A 26,628-nucleotide genomic window follows, 5' to 3' on the forward strand; every position below is an offset into this window, starting at 1 on the left:
GTGCCAAAGATGGATTTTGTAACTTCATGGAAAAAGCTTTGCAATATTGAGCAATATTGTACATTCCGAACAGGCACAGGGACAATATTGCTATTTCATTCCCTATTAGCAGCTGTGGATGAATTCTTATTGTAAAATATTGTTTCTGGAGATGTATACTGAGTATGAAAAAGGATTGAGGTCTGTCTCTATAAATGTGTTTCTCGAGGGAAGGTGAAATCTAGATTATTTTCTTTCATCCCCCACAGAAGATAGCTTGATGTAAACCAACTTTGATTTATGTAGTTATTATAACCTGATCACAATGAATAATGCAATGTAGCTTACTCATAACACACTAACATTAAATGGGTATTCTGGGAAAGTGAAATCGTCTTGTTGCCAAGTACAGCTATATCTTTGCAGACAATGTGGTCAATTTTGCACCTTACTATACAGAGCCAGGGAACTGGTCTGCATTTCTGTGCACTGGAATTGTGGAATACATCATGCTAAATATGTTTCAGTACAAGTTAGGTATGTTTACAGCTATGTGATTCTTCCTAGCAATCCACCTACTTGTAATCATTTTCTACTTACATCGTGTTTCTTCGGAGTTAAATAGAGCTGAACAGCTGTCAATAGTATATGGGGATTAAGTGTGCAAGCGTCAAAGCTGGACTGGAAAAGAAGAGTCAACTCGCAACTTCACAGAAAAAAAATACACTTGAATTAAGCGCTTGCCTTTTGTGAAGTTATGGTAGAAAATGAGGGATCTTCCCTAGATCCACACAATCCCATTCAACATGACATGAGACATCATCATGTTGATGTCTAGACCCTTTTAATTGAAAGCAGTACCCGAGTTTTACACAAACACCTACTAAATGGAGGCTTACTGCTTCAAAAGTGTCTGAGGGGTGTGTATAATTAAAAGAGTTATAAGCTATTATATATGTGGCAATGTTTTTGTTGATGCAAAGCTCTAGGACCAGTCTTCTCAAAATTTGCTTCTGGCTAGGAATTCTATGTCAGGGCTCTTTACCAGAGTTTGAATTAAAAGTGAAATATTAATACATTTATTTAAATACAGGAATTAAGTTCCAAATAGTTTAATACTACCTGGCTAATTTTCTGTGTGACCCTGTTGGAAGGGTTCTTTTCTCTAGAACTAAGTCTAGTGGAGACTCCCTGGTGATGTTCATCACAAAGGTTTAGATGACTTTCCATGTGCAGCTGAGGTACTTCAGTGAGTGAGCTATCTACTGGCCTTGGATAAAGTGACAGCATTTTTTTCCTACAGAAATATTGAGACTGTACTGTGAGAAACTTCTTGTTATTGTACTGTGCCTTTGTTACATTCCCTATTTCTACAGGTTATCAGAGTCATAAAAGACAAGTTCCTGGCAATAGCCCAGGCTTTCTTGTAGTCATCCTAAGCTGCTTGATAGCACTTTCATCAAGCTCTTTTTTTAAAAAAGCCAGGTTTGTGTTTACTTGACCACAAGTTCAGGGTCTGTATAAATGTAACTCATTGGAATTTGTTTTAGGGCAGACCAGAAAAAAACAGCACAAATAAAATAGGGCAGCTTTCCCTGAAGGCTCACTTCTTGTTTGCAAAAGAACAATTTGCCGGGTGAGACTTTGTACTACTGTCCCTGACTTCTACATCCCTCTTAAATAACAAAGAAGGCAGGAGATCATTTGGTTCAAGGGAAAACACTCTTGCTTTGCCTTAGTGAACTGGAAGGCATACAGTTCCTCAGCTTAGTTTTTAAAAGTAGCCAGTGTTAAGGTCCTCTGGCCCAAGGCATGAAAAACAGCTAAATATTTAGAAATTTGGGGGAAGGCTATTTGCGGAAACTTCTTAAAGTATGTTGCTGAACAAAATACTGAGGGGTGGGATAAAGTTGGTTTAAAGTTTGCTTGGACCAAAATGTAATTTTTAGTTGCTGAATTCAGAGACTTGTTTCTTGTGTAGAATAATTTGTACTTTGTATAGTAGAAAATTTTAGTTTAGTTCATTTTAGGAACTCAAATCTGGTTCTTTTGCCTTGCTTTTCTGATCAGTTTGGAGGCAGTGAAGATGGACAGTTCTCTCCTGATACCCACTTTGAGGACAGACCACTGGTTTGGGCCTTCACGTAGGGCAGGAGGCCTCTGGTTTCAGTTTCCATCTCTGCATGAGAGTATTCTCAAACCACATCTGAACCATGAAAGTTGGGAAAGTCAAAAGAAATTTTTCCACTACAGTCAGCCAGATGCTGACCAGTTCCAGCTGAGGTTAATAGCTCCTTTGCTTCACAGTGTATTTCCAGCAGCTGAAGGAGCGTGAGGGTGGCCAAACAATCCTGCCTGGTTTCCAAGGCATACCACTGAGAGGCAGAGATCCAAATACTCAGATTGCATCATTCTTTTGAAGTCACTCCTTCTTTGACTTCAGTTGTGGTAATGATTTATGTCAGCTGATCCTTGGAGCCACAAATAGAACTGATTTGATGTGACCTTGGACATGCATGTTAGATCTCCTATATGGTTTCAGACGATCCACTTCATAAACAGTCACATTATTTCCCTTGCATTTTGTGTTATTGTCTGCTCAATGGCATGTTGGAGGCTGAAATTGTCAGAAGAGGCCATAGGAAGGAGATGCTGATTTTGGCTGCTTGAATGAAACTTCAGGTTTGGCTTCTCAGAAGATATCATAGGGAGGGCTGTGGAAGTTCTTGGTGTTATGCAAATGACAGCTGTTGCTGTTCCCTCTCAGCACAGCAGATCCTGATTTGCTGTTTGGATTATCTAATCACTGTCAGCCCAAGTGTTTGGGATGGAAGTAATTGCAGCAGTATTTTCAACTAATTCCTATTCATGTAGTAATAGTGGGAATGTTGATTTTGAGGGATAAGTGAGCTAAGTATTCATGGCTGAATAGGCACCTGAGAGGATTTGGGGCTGGTTCTTGTTGTTGCTGTCAAAACAGCTCTAACAATCTAAACAGTTCATGTGCTGTTGTCAACCTGAAGAAATACTGACAAGTCTCAGACACTTACTTGATCATGATGGCATCAAGGACCTAATTACTTGCTTTGTATATGCTCATAACAGGACCTATGATTAGCTCTCTGTCTTGGGCACATCATCAGCTCTTCTGTGCATTGACTGCATTGAAAGGCTTTCAGTGCTTCTAGGCAAATGCTGCTGGATTTGTTATTTCTAGAGTTTTAGGATATCATGAAGTTTATGCTCAGTTAAGATTGGTGCTGGCTGTTTACCTGCAAGGTATTCATGCCATGGGGCCATATAAATGATACAGTGATAATATAAGTTGTTGATGGCAATTATCTCAGCATCTTCAGAAATGAAATACTATGCAGGTTTTAAGTGAATGGATGCATCTTTTTTTTGAATTTGTTCATATAAGCTCAGCAGGCAAGAGTTAATAATCAGATCACTTATGTTAATGAAATACCAAAATATATATTCAGGCAAAAATTTATGTATTACCTCTAATAAAACCAAAATACTTTATACTACTTTTAGCTACTATTACAGTCCAGTATATAACTGCATTTGAGTGCTGCCTCTAAATGCTTTACCTTGCCTTAGTTTTACTCACAACATCGAATAACAGTATCTGTTTTGTTGCTGGAAATGCTGGAGAGAGATCTAGTGAGGGATGAGTCACAATGAAGTCAGTGGTGCAAAGAAGGTCTAACAGAGGCTATTGATGTTTCTAGTATTTCTCTGTATTGTTTTGGAGAATTGAAAACTCTTCTTGTGAGAGATTTAAACATCTTTCTATTAATTGAACATCCTGGAACCCTATTTGTGCCACCAAATTGCACGTTCAGGTACTATGCAAACATACAATTAAACTTTTCAGTCTAGAAAGAGGCAGATGTATGATAGATGAGTAATGACAATTCCTTAGACAAAGTGACTGGCTACATAAAATATATGGGAACTGAGGATTCATTGTTACAGCTTATCCCTTGAAAACTGTAAGCAAGCTTCCTGCTGGTGTTGAGCTAGCTAAGTAAGCAATGCTTCATTCTTAGTAAGCATTTGTAGTGCAAGTGTAACATTGGATAAGATGCAGTAGCAATAGTATTAACTGGGCAATGGAGTCTTTCTAATTACGCAGGTGGTCTGTTAATGGCTCACCTAACTAATTGCATTTCAGTACCTATGTGATTAATTCTGCTGCAAGCCATGTACGTCTTCACTCATCAACTACCCCATTCTTTGGGGAATAACTCTTTTGATGAGAGTGCTGCTCGTAAGTGCAAAAAGAAGCTGTTTATTTTCTGTGCAGTACAGTATGAATAGTAGAGGATAAATTCAGAGGGATGTGAGCCTCAGCCATGTTTCTGTGCATAACTGCAGCTCATGTTAAGTTTTTTTTTTTTTTTTTTTTTTTTTTTTTTCTAATCTAGTGCCAAAAAAGCAGCTTAACACCTTAACCTGGCAGTACAGAACACGATTACTCTGGCCTTGCTTTCCCCTATAGATACCACAAGGGGAGAGACCTGATTCTCTGATACTGAAAGAGGACTAAGTTCAGAGAAGGAACCTTCATGACCTGATTTTCCTCCAGTTAGCATTATGAATGATGTTTATTCTTCATAGCTGTAATTATTTGGGTTGGGATGAGTTTGTCCTAAAGGCGCTAGCATATTATATTATGACAGAGAACTGTTGTAATATGGGAGCAGAACCACAACTCAAATACTCAGTATTTATATTGGAGGATGATTTGGCTTTTGCATCCTTGGAGGTGCTTACATGTAACAGTTGGTGTGATTTTTTTTTTTTCCCTCCCAGCTGTGCCATGATCCCAATCTAAATCCAAGAATTAGTCTGGGGTTAGTTGTTGTTGAACTACAGTAACAAATTCCAGTAGCACCAATTTATAGCCACCAACCATGCTTGAGTGGAGTTGAGTGTTAGTAGTACTTATGTTTCCAGTGGCATTTGGAAAGGTGATAACTGTCCTGGTTTCGTACCTGACCGAAGGCAGAACAAAGCTCTATTTCTGTGTTTTTGCAGAAGATTGTTCTCATTTGGTGTCTAATTCCATGTGCTGCTGAGCTCTATGTTGGAGCCACAGCTTTGAGATGTTTACTGCCCCAAAGAGGCAATACTGAGTGCAAATTGTCTGAGTAGGACATCATCATGTTATAGTTCTTATCCTCATGTTTGTATAGTGACTAATTACTAAAGCACTCTGTTCACTAATTGCTAAACTTAAAAATTGTAGGTTTTTGGAAAGCAAAAGGTGGGTCTTCAAACTTTTGAATAACTTTGGGGGAGGGAGGGTAGGAAAGCTTTTATTGTCAGATGTGCTGAGATTATCTGGACATGACAAACAAGATTTTCTCAGAAGGTAAATCTAGAAAAGTATCTTCCAGTAGAAGTGGGTACGTATCTGAATTTTTGGTAGTAAGCTCTCATTTTGGTCAGTGTCTAGTAATTCTTGAATAATTCAATTCAAACCCTTGCATTAAACAGGACATGTTGACTGGCCAATAATCTGGAAAACTGGAAGAAAATCTTGATAGGTTCAGCTGGTGCCTGGCATCAGAGCAGCCTGTCCATATGCTAAATATTTCTGCAGCCAAGTGGGCAAGGAGTATGAGTGTCCACATGCAAGGCAGAATAACAAAGCTGGGGGGAATAATATGGTTCCCTGAACAGCTTTATAGAAACAGCTAAAAGCCAGTGAAAGTGCAACTGGTCAACTAGCAATCATTTTCATGCACAGCTACTTAGTTATAGGTACTTTTCATGGGCATAATTGTTTTGTGCTGAATGCATTGGTTAGAAACCCATCAAAGGATTAAAGGATGGAGTTGCCTTGTCTGCTGGTTGCCTGTTGGGTGCTGGTGTAGTTGGAGGCAGTGAGATGTTTTGATGGATCTCATCACTGAGCAGTCCATTTGTGCTAGCCTGGAGTTCTGCCAGAGCTGTGCACTACTTGATAATGGCTGATCAATTTTTTTGTTTGAAATCACACTAATTTTAGTGGCAGTTTTGTTTTATTTCTAACTTACCAGGTGTTACTTTTGAATTACTGATTAAACATAGGCTGTGAACAGTTGGCAAGGTTCAAATTTCTTTTTTTTTTTTTTTTTTTTTCCCCCTGTGCAGACAGTATGCTATCTAAGTTTTGAATGTGAAAGGATGATAGAAAGTGCAGCACGGTTAAGGACTAGGTGGGAAGATTGAAAGAAATGGGGGCAGAAGTTTGAGAAATGAATTGGCGTAATGCTCCAGGTGCAGAAAACTAGTTATTTATTTATTTTTTTTTTCAATCTCTGCACAGGCAGAATCTGTCCCGAGTGACTTGAATTTAAATAGCTGAACCTTGAAAACAAAATGCCACTTTCAAAATTCTTGGTTCTACAGTTAAATGTTCTGTCATCTTCATTAGCCAGTAATTTGGTTCTTTCTCCCTGTGTAACCACCTTTACTCTTTTATGTACTGTATACACATATAGCTTTATCTGTTGCACTGATCTGATGGAAGGTGCACTCCTACCTGTCTGCTTGAGCTTTTCTCACATCTGTCTTAAGCATAGAAGACCTCAACCAGTAACAAATTAACATGGAAAAGTGTTGAAAAAAACTTTATTTTGAAAATATGCTTCCTAGATAGCCCTGCGTATATAAGCCTGATGATTACAGCTTGCTCTTGTTAGCACCTTTCAAGCAAGCATCCATTGTCTTAATAAGAATTTGTGATTGTATTGTAATTCAAAAGAAATATGATGTAACTGTCCATTAGCTTGATCTTACTTTTTGTCTAAACTACTGAAAGCCATTAATTTTAGCTCCAGAGCAGCAACTGATTTATGAGTCTAACTTCTATGCAAATATTAGTGATATTCAAGTCATTGGAGATGCTAAGTTTACTCTCCTGTGTTTCTAGATTTACCAGAGATGCTGGTTAGTATTCAAAAAAGCTTCAAGCAAAGGGCCAAAGAGGCTGGAGAAATTCTCAGATGAACGAGCTGCTTATTTTAGATGCTATCACAAGGTAAGGCTTGATTATATGCTTGTTTTTGCATACAACCAGCAGTAAAATCTGAAGTTGTCACATATTAATTGGCCTTGTTTTTGTTTTTTTTTTTTTTAAAAACAATCAAGGTTTTACTTTTTTTTTTTTTTTTTTTTTTTTTTTTTTTTTAATGATCAAGGTTCCAAACCTATTCGTACATGTATGTTCCTTCATTTGGTAAAGCAGAGGCAGACTAAGCATTCACTTTCCTGCTCTGTAGCAACCATCTTGCTAAGGTAATGGAAAATGACTATTTTTGGAGAAGATGACCTTTCCTCTCCTCATCTTGATCATTTCTCCTTTAAAATCACATCTGAAATACTTCAGAATGACTACTATTCATAATTGCAGTAACAAACGTGCACAGTAACATGTGAGTTCAAAAAAGCCACGTGCTTAGAGGTTTTACTTGGATTTTGCATCTGTGCATTACACAGGTACAGAAATGATAGGTAACACGCAAATCAATCTTGTGCAGGCAGTGAACAGTGATGTGAAAACCTTTGCTAAATTCACTGGTATTAAAAAGAATGCAGTTTTCCCTCAAATCACTTCTCTGGTGTTCTGTGCACATTTCATATTCATCTGAGACTTTACATGTGTAATTCTTCTGGGCACAGAGATGAAAATGAGAAAGCCTTTAATTTATAATCATTGTTGGCAAAAGCTTAATATATTAGAAGATTAGGAATTATGTGCATAAATTGCTAGGAGTCAGTGAGCACAACTCAGCTTGAGGCTGATCTGCACTTACTCACTTTGACATACGTTTAGGAGGAAATCTTGAGGGAATACTGAATCTGAACTCAGACTTGTCTGTCTACATGCCATGTAATTTGTAATTGATTGATCATAAAACCTGTGGCTATTTGTAGTAAGTCATGCCCAGAAATACTTCATTCAAATTTTTATTAAGGAACTTTCAAAAGTAATGAGAAGTGTATTTTTTCATTTGATGTGTGAGAGGGTTGTATAGTGTGTGTATAAGATGATTTCCAGCTGTATGAAACATTGCATTTATATTAGTACAGTTCTGTCAATTATTGATGCAAATCTGTATTTCCTCCGTTGTATTAATGCAATATATCAGCAGCACTCACTGGCTTGAGGTTCAGATTAGGGAGTGGATATGAAATCCAAGAGGAGTCTAAATCAGGCTTTTTTTTTTTTTTTTTTTTCTTTCAAGAAGATATGTAGGTGATCGCTTATTTGTCACAGGTGTAAAGTAACAGCAGTTTCCTGCATCTGGACCAGTGGACCAAAGCACCGTGAAAGTCCCATTACCTTTTAGCTTAGCCTATAGTTAAGTCAATGTTCAACTACTGCAGCTTCTATAGCTGGAGTTCTCTGGTAGCTTATTTAACAGGAATAAATGAGCAAACTCCATAGCCATTCCCTGGGAATTCAGTGTTTATTTTAGTAGCTGTAAAGTTTGTATGTATAGCTTTCAAAATCTGAATGTTCTGAAACTATACATAGTCAGACCTGTACTATTAATACGTATTGTAGCAAACCCTAGTCTTGGCTGAAGGTTTGAGAAACGTTGTCAAAGCATAAGACGTCTTTAAAATATCATGTTTTGCACCTAACCTCAGCCAAGTTCTTTTTATCAGAATTTAGCCCAATCTAGGGCTTGCTTTAGGATGAAGGCCAAAACCTAAATGTCTCAAGGGGAAGTAAGCAGAGAAACTTCTCTGTTGGAAGAGTATAATGCACTTGAATGTATGTTGCTTGAATGCAATGTTTGCTCCCAGGAATATTGTTTCCAGCTAGAGTGAAGTAATAGATTACTTTGTAAGTCTCCTTTTCTGTGTGTCTGTGTGTGTGGCGTGATGGTGTCTTGGAGTCTGAGTCTTGTGCTGAAAATGCCTGAGATGATCAATCTCAGCTTATATATGTGTATGTATAAAATATATACACACACATTTTGTTTTGGACTTGCCAAGCTAGATTGCCAGCTTCAGTCACTCTGAGCCCTTCTCCTAAGCTTCTGTCTGCTTCAGGTCCTGGGTATGTACACGTAGATCTAACAATCTAGCAATGCTGAGGTTTCTGCCAGCCTCGTGTAGGAAATGGAGAGGTGTCTCTTCCCAGCACCATGTCAGCCTGTGGGTCTGGTGAGCTTGCTGGGAGCCCCTGGGGTGCAGACGGGCAGAAGAACTGGCAGCAAGGTGTTTGTTCCTGTGAGCTGATCTGGGAGTGATGCCATCAGTGTTTGCTCTCCACACTTAGTGCTCTTGGCAGGCTGTAAATGACATGGTGCTAACCAAGCAGAGCTGTTCAAGTGTGATTGCTCAGGGTGGTGGGTTGGTCCTTCTGCAGAGTTGCTGTTTGTCAGTGGGGCTCTGCATTGTCCCCATTTTTTTTCTACTGTGATGGAAACTGAGGATGTCTAGTTCTAGAGTCATCAGCTATAAAAGTTGACAGGTCCTGGTTATTTTTAACAAACCTTACTTGAAGCTAATGAGTATTAGTATTTTCTGGCTAAAATGTGTTAACTTACAAAGAGTACACATGGCTTGAAATGACTTTATCTTTTTAAAAAGCTTTGTAAATGTGTGGAATTTTTAGGATGGTGAATGATGCAACTTCCAGCAGTTTTAAATATGAGGTGTTGGAAGAGGAGAACATGTCACTGCTACTCCGTGTTACACTGTAGTTGAACTAGGTCTTGTAAAAACGATATTTAATGATTAAAAATCAAACAAAAAATTAATATGGCGGTCTTCAATTAACATTATTTCTCACCTGTTCCTGATGTATCGTATTAATGGGACTTAGATGCTCATGACATCATCCAGGGGTCTAGAGTAGTCACTGCTATTGTCTTTATATACAGCTGGTCAGCAAGAGCAGCTGCTCTAATAGCTTGGTGTTGTGCAGAGCCTTTTGGTGACTATTTTAATTCTGTCACTTTTGGACAGAAGGCTGCTTCTCAGCATCTCTGACAAAATTAATCCTATAAATGAGGAGCCCAGGCAGTCCTGTTAACACACCAAGTGTCGCTGTGTCAAAAGATGCTGCTAATGAATTTAAGGATGAATGTAGTTCAGTCTAATAGATGATGGTGTAAGAGGAAAACCTTACTAACAGATTACCAGTGTTTCAGAAATACAGTTGTTAGCTTCCTACTTGGGTTCTAAAGTAGTTCTCAAATGCTGTTGAAAGCAGCATCAAATCTGAGAAAACTGAGGAGCCCTTGCTCACCCCATCAATCTCTGGAAGGGTTTAATCCATCATCAGACTGTAAAGGGTAGAAAACGAAAAATGATGAATGTAGCTAATATTTCAATAGCACCTGCCTCTTTCACTGAAGTGTTAAATTGTTTCATTTCGTTGCTTTTTTTCTGTGATGAATTAAAGTGCAAATGTTACTTCAATTTATTAGTGGAAGGAGTCTGGGGCATTTGCTCTGGCACTATGGCAGTACCAGTCACTGACTCGGAGTAGGCACAGGCTGGGATGTACATCATCTTGTCAACATTGAGTCGAGATTTCTCCCTTACCCATTTGAAGACTGGGTCACAAGCTCAGCAGTGTTGCTGTTATACCAGGGGGTCCAGGTTGTTCATATCTAGACAAGTGATTTCTATGTCCTGCTCTGCAGCCCTGTGCTGGAGGCTTAATTTTGATGTCCTTGCCACTCACATCTTGCTGATGTGATGCCATTTCTTCTCCCTGCCCTATGGCTGGTGCCTCCCTCAACTCACTTTCTTTGCATTGCTGTCATCATTCTGTTGCCATACCAGTAGTCTGAAGACTCTTACCCATCTAGAGGGTTGATAACATTTAGCTACCTGGGTTTAGAGGTATATTTTGGAACAAAGGAAATTCATTCATTACTTTAGGTCCAGTTGGTTTGGACATTCACCTCTTAAATTATTTTAACTTTTGCTTGTCAGGGTATATGCTTCCTTAGAAATCATGTATGTATGAAAGACATCTATTTTTATGTAAAACATTCCAGTCATTATAAGTTAAGCCCATCTATATCTGTCTCTCTTATTAAATGCGATCTAAAGTATCAATACTTCTAGTTAGTTGGCAAAGTCATTGTCCAGGGAACTTTGAAGCAACAAAAGAAATAATACCTTTTGTGTAATATTGACCTTTTTATACTTTCTAATGTCATTCTCTCTCTCTTAACATGGAAAGGTTAAAGCGTATTAAAATACAGGTCATCTGAGAACAGTCATCTGTAGCTTAGGAAGTGAACTGGAAATTTGCATACACAAAGCAAATTGCCCACTTAATTCATGTTGGACCCACAAGGGAATGAAAATAATTAGGATCCAGGCTACAAAATCTGGGCAGAGAATTGCCTTTCAGGTAACTCTAGTTTTCATTTGGTAAATATAAACAGTCATCCACAAATTACCATATGTTTTAGCAAAATAATATTGGGGATATGAAGAAATTCTTCTTTCTCCAAGCGAGTTTGGATTTTGAAATGTGCCAGAAGAATCCTTAATATTCCAATACAGAACCAACTAATTGCATACTGCTGACAGGAATACACTAATTCCTCGAGGGGGTCTAAGTTTTAATCCGATTGTATTAATCTTGCCTTGAAACAGCAGAAGCAATTTAAACAGTCTTTCTGTCTAGTTATGGAATAATCCATTTGGAAAATTGAATTGTGTAATTTGTAATTGTTTTCCAGGCTTTCTAATGCAAAACTGTACCAGTAGCAAATTAAACGTTTAAAGTATGACCACTCTACTTATAACTGGCTGTTAAACATTTGTTTTAATGAGTACTATCACTTATTACAAACAAAATGTCTGGTTTGAGGCTTTAAAAAAATTAAAGCAACTTGTCAGGGTGTTTTGGTATCTTCACTGTAATGCCATGCAGCAAGGCTCAGCACAAGTCTGGGGGGCAGGTATGTGTTGGAGGGGATGACAAGGACAGAAAGCTGGTCATCAGCAGCCGTGGGTATTGTGTACAGCTCCTCTGCTCTGGTGAGTGAAGGAGCAGCTTCTGAGAGCGGTGGTAAAAACTGAATCCCTAGAGCTGGGAGTTATTTTTGGCTTCAATTTCTTCAAAGAGGCAGCATTGGAATACAGTGGGGTATGGTGGGGTGTGTGCAATCCTGTACCTGAACAAGTGGAAATTAGCAGCTTTTCTAAACTAGAGATTTCCCCACTGAATAAAGGGAGATACAGGCATGGCCATAGATTTTATATGTATATATAATCTCTCTACAAAATTTGAGTATGTTATGTGTAAGTAGTAAGTTAGATGTGCACAGGCCAATCTTGCATCATAAACAGGGCTGGGCTGGAATTAGTGCTGTGGCATTTACCAGTAAATATTCCTTGGGGTGTCCCAGGAAACATTCTGTCTGCAGCCCTTACTGAGTGAATTTCCAGCAAGCTGAGACAGAAGCATAAAGTCCTTAATTAAGATTAAAGCATGAGATACTTGCAAACCATTGAATGTGGCAGTTGTGTAGGCAATAAATATGATCCCTTGTGTTCTGTTCTGAAAGGCTACCCATATTTGAGAATTATGTCCTAATTCAAACAGTCATTTGAATTCACAGGGCTGCTAAGATCATTTTTAGTCAACTGTGTGTTTGGCATGTTTTTGAAGGTAACAGAAGAATTTTTACTTGAGTGTATCTGGTCAGGGTGAAGCTCTGTCTGTTTGTACTGTTGGCCGAGAAATTAATGATTAATCCCTGAGCCTGATTCAGGACTCTTACCACACAGCTCTACGAGTATTTTAGTTTTTAATCTGATGAAATGTACTTCAGTTATATGGATTTTCATCTTAATGTAAAAGAGTCCTGACTGTAAAGAGGAGGGTGGAAGTATGTAAGGGAAGGTACTCTAGTTATTAATCTCAGACAAATAAAACAAATGTATTTAACTATGAAAACATTCTGTTGCAAGAGCCTAGCAGGAGGAGAGTTATTTCAAAAATGCAAAAAATAAAACTTCAGCCTCGAATACTTGCAGGTGTTTGGTGTCTGTTTCTGACTCCTTTCCAAAAGCTCAGCGGAGGGGATGTTAGCAGCCTGCCACTTAGTGTGAATTTGGTGCATATGTGCCAGACAATTTGAACCATCTGTTGCATAAGTGTGAGCAACAGGGAGGCTATTTAGGCACCTGGGATAATGATGGCATTTTGCAGCACCTTGCTGGGTGACACAGCAGGTCAAATAACAAGTGATCTTTAGACAAGCTCTCCCTCAGGAGCACAGGTGCGCTGTTGAGTCTTGGCAGCAGGAACAGCTTCTTGGCTGAAGATGGGTCTTGCAAGAAGGGGCTGGTACCATATCAGAGCACCTCTGAGAGGTGAAGACAACTCCAGCAGCTCAGCCCCCAAAAGGAGGAGAGAGCAGCTGCTTACTGACTGTTTTTGCCAGCCATAAAAATCAGGTGCCGCAGGGTTGTATCCAGGACCTAAAGCATCCATGAGCTGAATGACTGAATTTGTCTGGATGCTATCACTTGTGCCATAGCCTTCAGAAGGGTTTCCAGAGATCCAGGTTTGGTCCATCTGTTGTTCTTTGTGTGTACTAAGTCACGTACTGCAGAAAACCTTGGTCTGAAACCACCCGAGAAGAGACAAAAACTATGTGCATGTCACTGTAGATATTTGGAGCTGGGCAGAGGTCAGACTTGAGGGCTGCCTGTCCCTCACGCTTGAGTGAGATGTTTTGGTCTCAGCCCGTAAAGTTCTACAGAAACAAATGCAATCAGGAGGTTTTCAGATGTATGTGAAGACTTTCAGATTGTATGGTGTGAAATGCCATTATGCAAGAGCTCTGAAGCAGTCAGTACAGAACAAAATAATCCCCAGGCTGCCAATTGTTGTAGCTAGCAGTTCTCCAAATATAAATACCCCTTCTCCCAGTTCATGGCTAAAACATGAGTTACAAATGATTTGATGATAAGTGAAATTAATGACACAACACTATTGATTTCAGTACATCTTCAAGATATCACTCAAGGGATGCAATCACCTGCAATTTTATTTGACTAGGCTGTGAGCCAGAGCTCTCAGGAGGAACGTGTTTGTGGTACATGGCAGCAGTGCTTTTCAGTACAGTCACTCTGTGTTCACATAGTACATGAGGTGATTCCTGGAGGCACCAACTTACCACACCTGTCTGTAGTGTGTGGACTTAGACTGGGTTGGTCTCCTTTGCCTCCTCACCTATCCCAGCACATAGTACTTGGAGGCAGGGACAAAGTGATGAGGAAGAGTCTTGAGTTAGAGCCTTGTAACAACATTGAAAAATTCCATATATAATTTAGCTGTTTTTCAGGCTATGGCTTCGGTCGTGTCTCTGCGGCCTTTCTTCTTTCCCCAAACTTGCACTCTGCAGGCCAGGGACAAGCACCCCAGTCTGAGTTGGGCCTGCACTGACACCACAGTCAGCGGCATGCTCGTGGGCTCTCTGTTTCCATCCCCTGCCATCATGTTGACACAGGGACAGTTTTCCCTTAGAAAGATGAATAAACTGCTGGTTGATACCTCGGAAAAGCAAAATAGACCTCTGTGAATACTGTGAAGGCAATGTGTAAGATAAGTAATGTCTCCAGTAATCTGCATTGTCTGCCTCATAACACAGCATGGTTAGAGGGAGTACAGAGCAAGTGTAGGAGAAGGCATAATCAAATGAAAATAAATTTTTGTGTTCAGAAGGATGAACTTTGGGATTTCAAGCATGAGCTGTGTCTTGGAAAATCTCTATTGGAATATATTACTCTGCCTTTGAGATTACTGTAGGAAAGTACTTATTTGTAACTACCTAGCCTGTCAGAGCATTTTATAAGAAGGCTAAAAATATGGCTATTCTCGGCTCCAAAACAGTGAGGCCATTATATTCACAATTCTATATTTAGTCATTTCTAAAGGAAAATCCAGTTGGGTATTACACTGTCTTCTGGTCAAGACATCTGCCCTCGTGCTTCTATTCACCTTGAGTTATGCATAATTCCTTAGTGGTCCCCTGAAGTGATTGTAGCATAAATTGACTTTCCTCACACAGGAAGAGGAGAAATGACTGCTGTTGTGGGCTATGGGGTGAAGGAGGAGCTGCTCTGTGATATGGTAAGGTTTTCTTGACTGGGAGAACTAAAGCAAAAGAAAAATTTTGGTTGCTAGGTATGGCTGTGGCTTCTGTTCTACTCCATATGCTGAGATCTTATTGGAATGGCCAAATTGGAATGACCAGCAGCTGTTGATGTGAAGCCATAGACCAGAGGGCAGATGCAGGTATACGAGATACTGGCAGGAGAAAATCTCAGTCCTGGTGGTTGGGTTCAGAGATGTTGCATTGCACATGGGTATGACACAGACATAAGCAAAGGTGCGCAAGGCCAGGAATCTTTGGGTATGTAGGTGTGAGCTGGAGACTGGGGTGGAGCCCTAGTAAAAGAAGCTGGGATCAGAAATGACGCTCCTTTAGTATCCACTAACAGCAAAGGCTCTAATCTTGTCCTTCTCGTGTTCCCAGCAGTATTTTGAGCTGCTGTCATCTGGCCCGGAAGTGTATGACTCAGGCTGAAGATAGGGTCATTAGTGATACTGGTTGGTTGGTTTGTTTGTCCTTTCCCAGTGCTGTGCAAGAGCCAGCAACATCCCAGCAACAGCCCAGTGTGCTTTGCCTCCCTGGCCAGGCTGCCTGGGGCTGAGGGGCAACATGCCCTGCATAGCCCCAGGAGCTGATGTACCATGTAGGAGAACCAGCTGGTTCTTCTGAGCCTCCTAGCTGCCCAAAGGACTTCTGTTTCCTGAGATTGCAAAGCGAAGCAGTTTTCTGCTTCCCCTCTGGTATAAACCTTTCTTCAGCTCCCTGAGCCCCACAGCTGCATCTTTAGGATTCATCACACTAGAGACAATTACTGCAATATCCAGCAGCAGAAGTGTTAGGCAACTGATTTTTAAGAAATGAGCTTTCAATTAGGACAAATCCTAGGTAATTAAATGATTTGTTACCAAAATGTGTGGCCAAATTCTGTTTTTGCTAACTTTTGTATTCATACATACTTTGTCACTGGTACCAATTTAATTAGTGTGTCCACTTGCAGAAAATGTGAATGTGTTCAGTATAAATGTCAGAGTAGTTACTGTCCTCAATGAAAAAGACATTTTTTTTTCTCTTGTATTTGCATATTTTCTTGGCAAATGAGAAGGACGTGAGAGCTGAACCTGGCAGCTGGCAATTTGTGCTTGACCTGTCATGTGCCTGAGTATGATGGGAATAAGCTATGGCAGATTTGTCATATTTAGCAATGAGTTTGTCACTGTCTTGTTAGCACTGGAGGATGTACTTCCATCATAGGATTTCCTGGAAGAGTAAAAAAAATTCTCATGCGAAATTAAGTACAATCAAGAAGTTTTCAGTTTTGACACTTCTCAAAATTTTGAACTTCTCAAAATTTTGAGCCTGGAGGCTAGAAAAACCTGAATTCTAAATTTGGCAGCTATGGAGAAGGTTGTTGTGTTCCCTACAGAATGTTTCTTTCATTTGTTATTCCTTTTGCTACTGCACACAGAGTGAATTTGGGGACATGGGTGTGTTGCTTATTTTTATTTCGGGGATAGGTTGCTTACTGACTGCCGTCCCTTCCATACACAGATTACCTTTTCAGGTCTTTCTTCAAACTGTGATTTTTAACTGTCTGTACTCCTGTGCTGAAAGGAAAAAGCAATAAATGGACTCTAAGGAGAAAGTGACGTTAGGATGAAGGGCCAGAGAGATGCAATGGGTGTGTTGGTTAACCCAAGGTCCTTTAGAGGAACAGTCTCTTTTGCTGGACTCTACAACACTGATATCTCTTTGCAGTTCCTGTATCTTCCACCTCAGGACTACTGAGACCAAAGTAATGAAGTTTTAAAGTTGCAGGTTACAGCTTTGGGAACGTTTTTGTTAAATTCCTACTCTCTTCAGTCCTTAACATGTAAAAGAATCAGAAAAACATTTTCTAATAATGAATATTTAAATATAACTTCCTGATTCCATGTTGGAGTATTAGCCTTCATATTATAAAGAATTAAAATAAAGAAGAATTTATCCTCAGTCAAACTTAGGAATGTTATTTATGGGGGTGAGCGTGAAAACTGAACGTTAGAGAAATGTGAAGAAACCATAGTAGGTATTCGTTAAAGCTGTATACCCTCTCTCTCTATATATGTGTGTTCATTTTTGTTGGAGTGAAAGATATTTTTCCAATCAGTTTTTGGCAACCAATTAACAGAAATCTGTGTTGACAATTCTGTGAATTTATTTTGTGAATCTTTGAAGATAAAAAGCTTTCTAAATACTACAACTTTTTTTAGTGGACCATTCTAACAAATAATCAACCTACCCATCAAAAATAGTTTAGACAACAGCTTTTCACCAGTTTTGACCTCCATGATGAAAGCTGTCCTGGAATTGGATTTGCTTCTCCAAATGGGTGAATGTGTTAGATTTCTGTCTTGAACTCTTTTTTTCTTTTGTTACAACTGATTGGTCTTTCTCATGTCTTACTTGATTCTACCTGCCTCTTGGCTTAAATTCTTTTTAGATTGGATTGCACTGAAGCTTACTTGCAGATAGGGAAGGACTCAAGAATATGGCTGCTTCAGCATCCAGGGTCTTCAAGTTGATTGCCTGAGGTGATTCATATCAAGGATACATTTCTTTAACAGCAATCGTAGGCATGTTCATGCTCTGTCTCTTTCTCCATCCTATGCAACTTGGTTTAATTCTTTATTTCAGCTTCTCCAGTCAATAATGGATATATATATTTTAAGGTCCCCATAAATGTCCAAATTGTGTTTATTTTCAGGTCACAGAGCTCAATAATGTGAAGAATATTTCACGAATGCCAAAAAGCACAAAGAAACATGCTGTTGGGATTTATTTTAATGATGACACCTCCAAAACCTTTGCTTGTGAGTCAGGTGGGTAAAACGGCAATGCACATAAGAAAACGTAAGAGCATTAATTGTGAAATCATAAATGTATTATACCTACACACAGATTTTCTGGGCATTTATACAGAACTTGAGGCAGATGAGTGGTGCAAGGTACTGCAGATGGAGTGTCTTGGAACACGGATTAATGACATTAGTCTTGGAGAGCCTGACTTGTTGGCATCAGGAGTGGAGAGGGAGCAGAGTGGTAGGTACATAAAATATAAAATACTGACCTTTTAAATCTTTAATTGCATTATTTTTAAGTCTTTTGGATTGTGCATGTGAACATTCAAAATAAATTGGTACCAAAAATTGTTTTTCCTAACTATTCCTGTTTATATATATATATATATATATATTTATTACTGCCAGAGATAATGAGCATGGTGATTAAGTGCTGCAATTCAGGGTTTTAGAATTATTTTGGAATAACGCTTTTATTTCTGAAACAAGTTAGCTGATTTTGGAGATGGAGACTGTCTTTTTGTTGTGTTTCCTTGTATCATGTCTGTACAACACTTTCAGTCTCTGACTGAGGCCATTTATCAACTTTGTAAAGTGAATAATAAATAATAATAATAATTGCATGCAGAAGCTGAGCCCATGGCTACTTCACTTTCCTATGCAAATTAACTAATTATATGCGCAAAAGCATTTGGAATATATTTATTCATGCACACAGTTATATTGTTTGCAAATATCAAGATCATGATGGTGCAGTTCTTTTGTATCTCAACGCGTGACCAAATGTTTGATGCCCTTGAAGTGTAGCATTCTAACTGCTCCAAATGTAGAGTTTATTGAGTTATTGGAAGGAATTGAGTCTTTGTTTTTGAATTAATTGTTCAAAGTGGAAATAAAATCTTGTAATAGAGGTGGAAAGTAGGAAATTCCTTTAATGACTTGCACAGTTAATGGGCAGGGATTTTAGACTAACCTTTTGTTTTTCTCCCAGAGAGATTCAATGTGTATTTGATGCCATCCCCTAATTTAGATGTGCATGGGGAATGTACCTTGCAGATAACATTTGAGAATATCTGTCTTTGGGACATCCAGAATCCCAGACTAAAACTCATCTCTTGGCCATTAAGTGCCCTCCGACGCTACGGGCGGGACCCATCTTGGTTCACGTTTGAAGCAGGGAGGTAGGTGTGTGTTTGCTGTAGTGTGTTCCTTTCCTTGGTGGTGCTCTGGACAGCTTCTGAAGGCTGTCAAAGGATGTGGGAGCTTATCTTCAGACAGAGGGCTGGTTGTGTACCTTCTGTTAAAATAAAGGTTTTAATACTAATATTTGAAACAAATAAAAATAGCTCTTAAATCCAGGTTGCACCTTGAATGGAAGAAATGGCTAAACAAATGTGCCTGATGATGGGGTGGGAGAGCTGTGCTATCCCAGGGGATGCCAGGTGGAGGCTGACAGCACTGTATATTATGTATAGGCTTGTCCTTAAATCAAGAGTTGTATAAAACACAGTGGATCGGATATACAGGTTTGTGAAGAAAAGGTGAACATCATTCCAGAATTTGTCCAACATGGGCCTTTGGGCACGGAATTACAGGTTTTAAGCAGTTCTGTGCAAAGATAAGCATTTGAAGGGTAGACTAGTGTTTCCAAGTTGTTTCCCAGAAGCAAAATAAAGTAATGGAGAAGGGATTCCTGTTTTCTATCTAATTGACAAATGGGTTTATAAGAAATTTGAATGCGGTTCCTTGTTCTAGAGATGCTGTTTTCTGTTGCTTCCTGCAGCTTATGTTTAATGAGCTGAAGTCTTTGTGTGGCTGAAGTTGGAGCATCGGTTCATTGAACTAAACTACCAAATTCTTTCAAAGGGTTATGGTTGCATTATTTTAAGTAAGCAAATTAAAGAATTGTAATAGTAAAAGAGAATCTCATCCTACAATTAACTTATCTGGAGAGAGAAAAGACATTTAAATGCCTATACTCTGTATTGCTGCAGAACTTTGTTCTCTCAGGAAAAAGGATATGATGTTTCTAATTCATTGATCATGCATTAGTCATTGCAAGACAATGCAATTGGGATGCTAAGGATAATGTATCTAGGGTCTCAAGTGGAAGGCAAAACTGCAAAACTCATTACAGGCAATATTAAAAGTCTGAAAGGGAAAGAAGGCAAATTAATCCCACCTTTTAGTCTAAAATTTATAAACCTGGGTGTTGTGCATGAACTCTCTAGAGGCTAAGCACTTTTGAGAAATTAGTGATACTCACCTGAGTCTGTGTTTGAGAGGAGTAATACCAGTATGGATTAAAACAGTGAGGTTGGACTAGGGCTGTTAAAGCCCATATAGGTAACTTTGTTCCATATTTTAACAACCTTTTGCTTTCCTACCGCTTGTGCAATAACGCTTCTAGAGCCGCAAGGTAAAGTTGAGATCACCGTGAGCAAGTGAAAATCTCACATTTGGATCCCGTCTGTTCTTGCTTTGGCAGAATGTGTGACACAGGAGAAGGACTATTCATCTTTCAGACACGAGATGGCGAAGCAATCTATCAGAAGGTTCACTCGGCTGCTCTGGCCATAGCAGAACAACATGAGCGCCTGTTACAAAGCGTGAAAAATTCAATGGTATGGCTGCTCACCATGTTTGTTATTCTGCACTGGGCACCAGTGAATGGTGTTTCTTCACTGTGACTTTGTCTTTTGATTCACAGATAGCAAGCAGTCTGACTATTGTTCTTAATAAATTCTCTTGATTATTATGTTTAGGCCAGTATATATAACTGGGATTGCTTTTCAAGAATCTGAACAATAGGGGAACTTAGTCCATGATTTTTGCATTTGGAAAACTGTAAATAAGTGTGACTTAGTTCAGAGATGATAAGCTCCTGTCAGCATAGTCGGCATTCTCGCTATATTCTTTTAATTAATCACCATCATGAGTTTGTTGTTTGGAAACATTTATCATCAATCTATTTGCAAAATGTTATGGCTCATGCTCAGTTTTTCATTTGTTAATTATGTCTACACTTGAAGGATGATTTGGAAAGAGTCATATGGTTCAGATTAAACTGTGGGGGAGGACTAGACGTGTTTGTCTGATCCCTCAGTGGATGTCTGTTTTCCGCAAATGGTTTTTGTGTCTAAAACTCATTTTATAACACTCATTACTGCTAGGAGATGTAGGAGTGTAAGATGCAAACTAACATATGGACTGAGAACTGAGATGGTGTGGGATCTCCAAAAACATTCCATTGAAGAATGGCAGTTTTATGGCACTTGTACCTTACGTGTTTCCAGATATTACCATTTCATTTCTTTGTTTTCTCATGAAACCTGTAGAATCAAAAGGGATCTTTTGTAAATGACGTATCACAATTGGTCTCTGCATGTCAGGGCTCACAGGTTGACTCTGACAGTAAAACTAGTATCCTGATGATTAGACTTTCTGGAATGTATAAAATGCCCAGAATGGAAAACTGTGCAAGAACCTGGCCATAAACAACATCTCTATTCCAGGCAGTAGTAATAGATTTATGTAATCTGCAATAAGAATTATGTCTTTCCATTTTTATGAACAAAACCACATCCATGTCTAATCCTTTTAGTAATTCTACTAATATCTTGGTTTCAGGGATAAGTTGTAATGATGAGTTATCTCAGTATTAACCAGATGACTCAGTGGAGATAAAGCAGAAAATGTCATTACAACTTGTGGAACTCGTAAGTTTTTCAACCCTTCCAGGCTTACTAGGAAGAAGCTTGACACATTGCTTTTTTTTTTCAGTAAAAAATGTTAAAGCTAGCAGGTGATCTGCAGCCAGCATTGCTGTTATTTTTCCCTTTCCTGGTAAAGTATCATCTAACGCCACTTTTGCTATCTCTGACTTCTGTTTAAAACAAAGAATTTTCTACTTCCAGTTAGAGAAGGCAAATTTTATTCAAGACTATCTAAAATTATCTAATGTGAGATAGATAAGTAGATGATGAACACTCGTTAGTAATTAATTTAAGCAGATTAAAATTAACCTAGCCTAGGTCAGCCTAGCTAGCAAACATTTGTAGCACACCAGCAGCAGTACAACCTGTTGAGAGTACAATTTCAGTTCCAAAGAAGAGAGAAATTAATTAATTGTAGCCTCCTGAAATGGATGGGTTTTTGGGCAATTTCATATATGGTGGTTTTACATTTGTGTAATAGCATCTTTTAATATGTGGTGTCTGATGCTGTGCAGTAAAAATTTCCGATATACAAGTGCCAATACAGTCAACAGATGGATAGTTTCAATAGAGAGCAGCTGTACAACCTCAAAAAGCTTTTTCATGAATATTGTGTTCAACCCCCACCCCCCTAAATCTAGTTTTATATACACTAGAGCACTAAATGGGGAATAAGAACATATTCCTGTCGAACTGAAAGTCTTGTAATTTAGTAGCTGAATATAGTTGTTTCAGATGAGTCCATATGCCCCTGAACATGAGTTTCCCAAGTCTGTCGTAGAAGTGTCTGATTCCAAAATGCTCAGCAAGACTTAGTCCCTTCTTTGGGTTTCAAGGATACTCAGATTTATGGCTTTGGACAGAGGACCATTATATCAGTGTACAAATCAGGTAGCTACTTTTGCAATTTACAAAATACTTTGTAAAGGTCATCTTCATCATTCAAATTGATTTATTTCCCCTGTATTTTAATTGTTTGAAAACATCAAAAAGGAGTTTATTTTAGATATTTGCACTTCATGCTCAGCTGTCTGAGCTGTCTTACATTGTTTTTATCTCTAAGAATTATTAACCCAGTGTGAAATTTTGTATTAGTGAAGCTTGAGCTACTGTTTACTGAAAGGGTAAAGAAAAGTAAAAGGTAGAAGACTGGTGGTGAGAAATTAAGTCTTCACTGAGCATCTTCTGTTTTAAGCTGAAATCCTGGCCTCTGCTACCACTGATGTGATCATCTGAGATGGAGGTGAAGATCGTATTAAGCTACCTGAGGGCTCCTGGAGCCTGTGCAAGAAATGGGAGTTGAATGTCCCATGCTGATAGAGCAAATAAAGCTGCCAAGTACTGTTGAGAGTGTGGGCTATAATGTGTCTGTCACCTCCCTAGCAGTCACTTGCTTTATAGTTCAGTTTGTGACTATAACAGACTCTGGCTGCTGAAACGCACGTGGAAAATTGATGTGATAGGGGTTCCTCAGCTGAGAGCCTTGGCCTGACACTTTCTATTCATGTGCTGTGGCTTTCTGGTGAGGTTTGAGCATATGCTGACTGGAGTCTGGCACACATTCACAAGTGGGTGTTATTTATTTTCCTTTTCAGCAAATTCAGAGATCTCCCTTTTCTCTTTTAAAGGCAAAAAAGAGCTGGCTCTGCTTAGCGATGCAAGAAGCCGTTCTGGTCAGTGGTAACTCACCTCGCCCAACTGTTCCTTTCCCTTTGCTTTTGCACTGCCAGACAATAAAATGAAAATATCTATTCAAATTGTAGACATATTGTCATGAATATTTGGTTGCCATGAAAACTGACAGGAGTAGTGCTGTGACTTGACTGCTGTCATCTCTGCCTGGTCGCGGTTTAGGTTGCTTTAGAAAAAGACATTACAGCCTGACATCTCGCTAAGAAGTAATAACAGTGAACCTCTCCGTTTTGGCAGCTAAAGCTCAGCGCTTCAGAGAAAGATATTATCAGCCAGTTTACTGGCAGCTTTGGCTGACTCTTCCCCTCTCTAGAACCGAGGAGTGCGCTTTGTGCTAGATCCATCTGATGTACGAGTGCGTCAGTCTTGGCTAGGGCCTGCTATCCTCTCTGACCATTTCCAGAGAGATTGATAATTAGGAGTGGAAAAGGTGCTCATTAACTTCTGGAGTGAAAGAATACTAGCTAATAGCGTAAAACAGTAAAAGAAAGCCACTCAAAACAACAGCGATGTGTTAGTGCCCTTTAATTTCTGAAGCTGTTTATTTTAATTACTGTTGAGTATTAATAGTATTAATAAATTTACTTCATTAGGAAGAAAATCACCTCAAAAAACATAGCAACACTCTCCATGTGGGTGTCCCAAGATGAAGGTTTACATAGTGCACATTGCTTAAAAACAACATGCCCTGCAAAGTCTTTGAGAATTGTGTATTCCATCTTGAGAGAAAAAACTTTTTTCTTTCTCTTTCTTTAATTCCTTTTTTTTTTTTTTTTTTTTTTTCCTTTCTTTTAAAGAAAAGTGTGTGTCTCATGCTAGCTTTGCTGCTTGCTAAAGCAGGACACAAAAGGAAGATACTTATTCTTCCCTCCCTGGGACTTATGTGGGACTTGTGGGAACGAACAGCACCTGACCCAGCCCCAGTGAGCTGCCTTAGTGTAGCTCAGCACATCTCTCACTCAGGTGCCAAGAGGTGGCATCGCAGTTCCCTGGCTGTTTTCAGCCCTGGTTGCTGCTGCTTGGGTGTGCAGCTTCTCCATCCCCTTTCTCCATGGATTGTTCGTAGCCAGTAGAGCTCTGAGGTGGCTTTGTGTTGGCCCTCACTGCTTCTTGCCTCTTTGCTTCTCCTTTGGTTTAAGCATGACTTGGCATAATTTGATCATTGACATGTGTGGAAGGAGTTGCATCTGAACCGCTTTGGGGATCCTGATACCATTTCAGCACCATGCCCTGGGAGGAAGAGGGTGAGAGACTATGGATTAGGTGCCCTCCAGTTAACAAATTATTTGTTATATTAATGATATGTGGAGTTACATGTCTCATTTGGTCCTCTGCTTGCAGCCAGTGCTTGTGCGTGTTCCAGCATATCAATTCTGGCAGGTTTTGACCAGCTTACGGTGGTGGGTGCTTCCAAGGAATAAAGCCAGGTCATTATCAAGCTATTCCTACTTCTTCAGTTGCCACAGAGATACAGTAGGTTAATTGTGAGAATGAAATCAATCATCATTTAAGCTGCTTTAGCTCACAGTCCGAGGTGTTTTGATGAAGTGCCGTGTATTCAGGACATAGCATCTTTTCTCCAGCTGCAAGTTTTTTAATTTTTTCCCATGCTGACTGAGTTCAGGAGGGGCACCTCTTCTGGCCCTTTTCTGTGTCTTTTATCTTCTTTCCCTAGCTGCGTCTCCTTTTCCTCTGAAGATATCCTTTTGTTTTTTTGCTCCTCTCCTGAGAGCAGACATGTTGCTCAAACTGCCTTAGCTTGTTGCTCAACTCACCAGTAAGTCGAACCACCCAAGAAGCATCTCCAATTAAGAAATGCCAGCCTCACAATGCTCTGCTGGTTCTGCTCCAGTAGGAGGTTGTTGTTTGTTTCCGTGGTGCTGCTGTGTGTGGTGACACCGGCAGGCGGTGCCGGGCCTTCAGTGAAGGAGCTGTGATAAATACACCGTGTGGCGTAGGTGGAAACTTGCATTGTGCAGGGACTTGCATCCTACTGACTTGGAGGTGGGTGTTTTAAGAGCAAGGGTTGGTCTGGGTTTGCTTTCGTTTTCATGTATTCTACCTTGATATCACAGGCACAGCATCCACAATACAGAGAGGAGGTTGAGGGTTGCTGGCACCTCTGAAGAACTTCAAAATGGCTCACTTCAATGATGTCTCTTATCTGCCTCCTCTCTGTGCTTGGTTCACTTGTTTGTTTTTGCTCCAAAATATGCTGAAATTCTTGTAAGAGATTCTTTCACCTCAGGTCTTGTGAAACTAAAATGAAAAAGCTTGCTCTTTTTGTAAAAAGCATCTTTATAAATTAGACAAAGGCAAGTACAGATTTGGTATATTTGAACTAATGTTTGCTAGAGCTTTGGAAAGAGAATTTTAGCTGTACTGTGAAGCTTATGATAAAATCCAAACATTTTCGTCAGTTTGCATATGTGTGTTAATGAATTCACACGAAATATGTGTAATCAGGTTCTAGGTGTGCTAAGGTTGTACTTAGCTTTGGAAAGTTGGGAAGTAGTTGGGAGACCCTCCGATGGCTTTGTTGCTGAAGGGGGAGTACTTTCCTATCTTCCACTGACTCCCCGTTTCTGTTTCAGCTGCTTGAGTTAAAACTCCCCTCAGGGGAAGCAGTGCTAGCGCAGGACCAGGGGAGCACAAAGGTGAGCTTTGGTGCGCAATAATAGCGTGGCCTCCTAACCCGAGTGCTGTGTGCCCGTGGAGACTAACCCGGGTTAGTCACTGCTGCTGGTATAGGGTGGGCTGATGGATGGAGGGAGAGGCTGTGTTGACAACATCCTTAGAAATCTTTACAGGGTGTGGTTGTGCCTTTTCTCTGAGGATGTGTGATAAGCACAACTGTCTCCTTCACATCAGTTTACTGCTTTGCAGCTTCAGATGAAGATGAGCGAGCGAGCTGTGTCCCTCAGCACCATGGTGCCCTTGCCCCGCAGTGCCTACTGGCAGCACATCACGCGACAGCACAGCACTGGCCAGCTCTACGGCCTGCAAGGTAAGGGGCTGGGACTGGACAGGGTCAAGGCACAGATCAGATAAAAACACTGTTGAAGCGTTTCAGCAGCTTTCCATCCCATGAAACATTCGTGCTCAGTTGAAGCCAGTTGCCACTGCTGTCTAGCAGATGGAGGGAAGCACAAGTCCAACCTTGAGATGGATGACTTGTTATTATCAGGACATGCTCATCTCAGTTCCTGTTGGGGAGGGAGCCTTGATTTGACAAATTTTATGACCTTTTTTTCGGATAACCAAGGAGACATTACTGTTACAGGGTGGCCA

The 26,628-nt window shown here is 39.7% G+C and overlaps 1 protein-coding gene across 5 annotated transcripts in view; it reads left to right on the top strand.

Annotated features, from left to right (window-relative positions):
• DOK5 (docking protein 5) overlaps positions 1–26,628 on the top strand; it is a 42,932-nt gene that overhangs the window by 14,286 nt on the left and 2,018 nt on the right. The window contains exons 2-8 of one of the 5 annotated variants that reach the window (XM_032198252.1): positions 6,911–7,018; positions 17,836–17,950; positions 18,030–18,170; positions 18,921–19,110; positions 20,418–20,553; positions 25,932–25,994; positions 26,224–26,344. In XM_032198252.1, the coding sequence (XP_032054143.1) occupies positions 6,911–7,018; positions 17,836–17,950; positions 18,030–18,170; positions 18,921–19,110; positions 20,418–20,553; positions 25,932–25,994; positions 26,224–26,344 (874 nt within the window). The remainder of the gene's footprint in view (positions 1–6,910; positions 7,019–17,835; positions 17,951–18,029; positions 18,171–18,920; positions 19,111–20,417; positions 20,554–25,931; positions 25,995–26,223; positions 26,345–26,628) is intronic. The other 4 variants (XM_032198254.1, XM_032198253.1, XM_032198255.1 and 1 more) reach the window with 4 other exon arrangements.

Source organism: Aythya fuligula, chromosome 16 (genome assembly GCF_009819795.1).
Source record: "Aythya fuligula isolate bAytFul2 chromosome 16, bAytFul2.pri, whole genome shotgun sequence".
Taxonomy (NCBI): Eukaryota; Metazoa; Chordata; class Aves; order Anseriformes; family Anatidae; genus Aythya; species Aythya fuligula.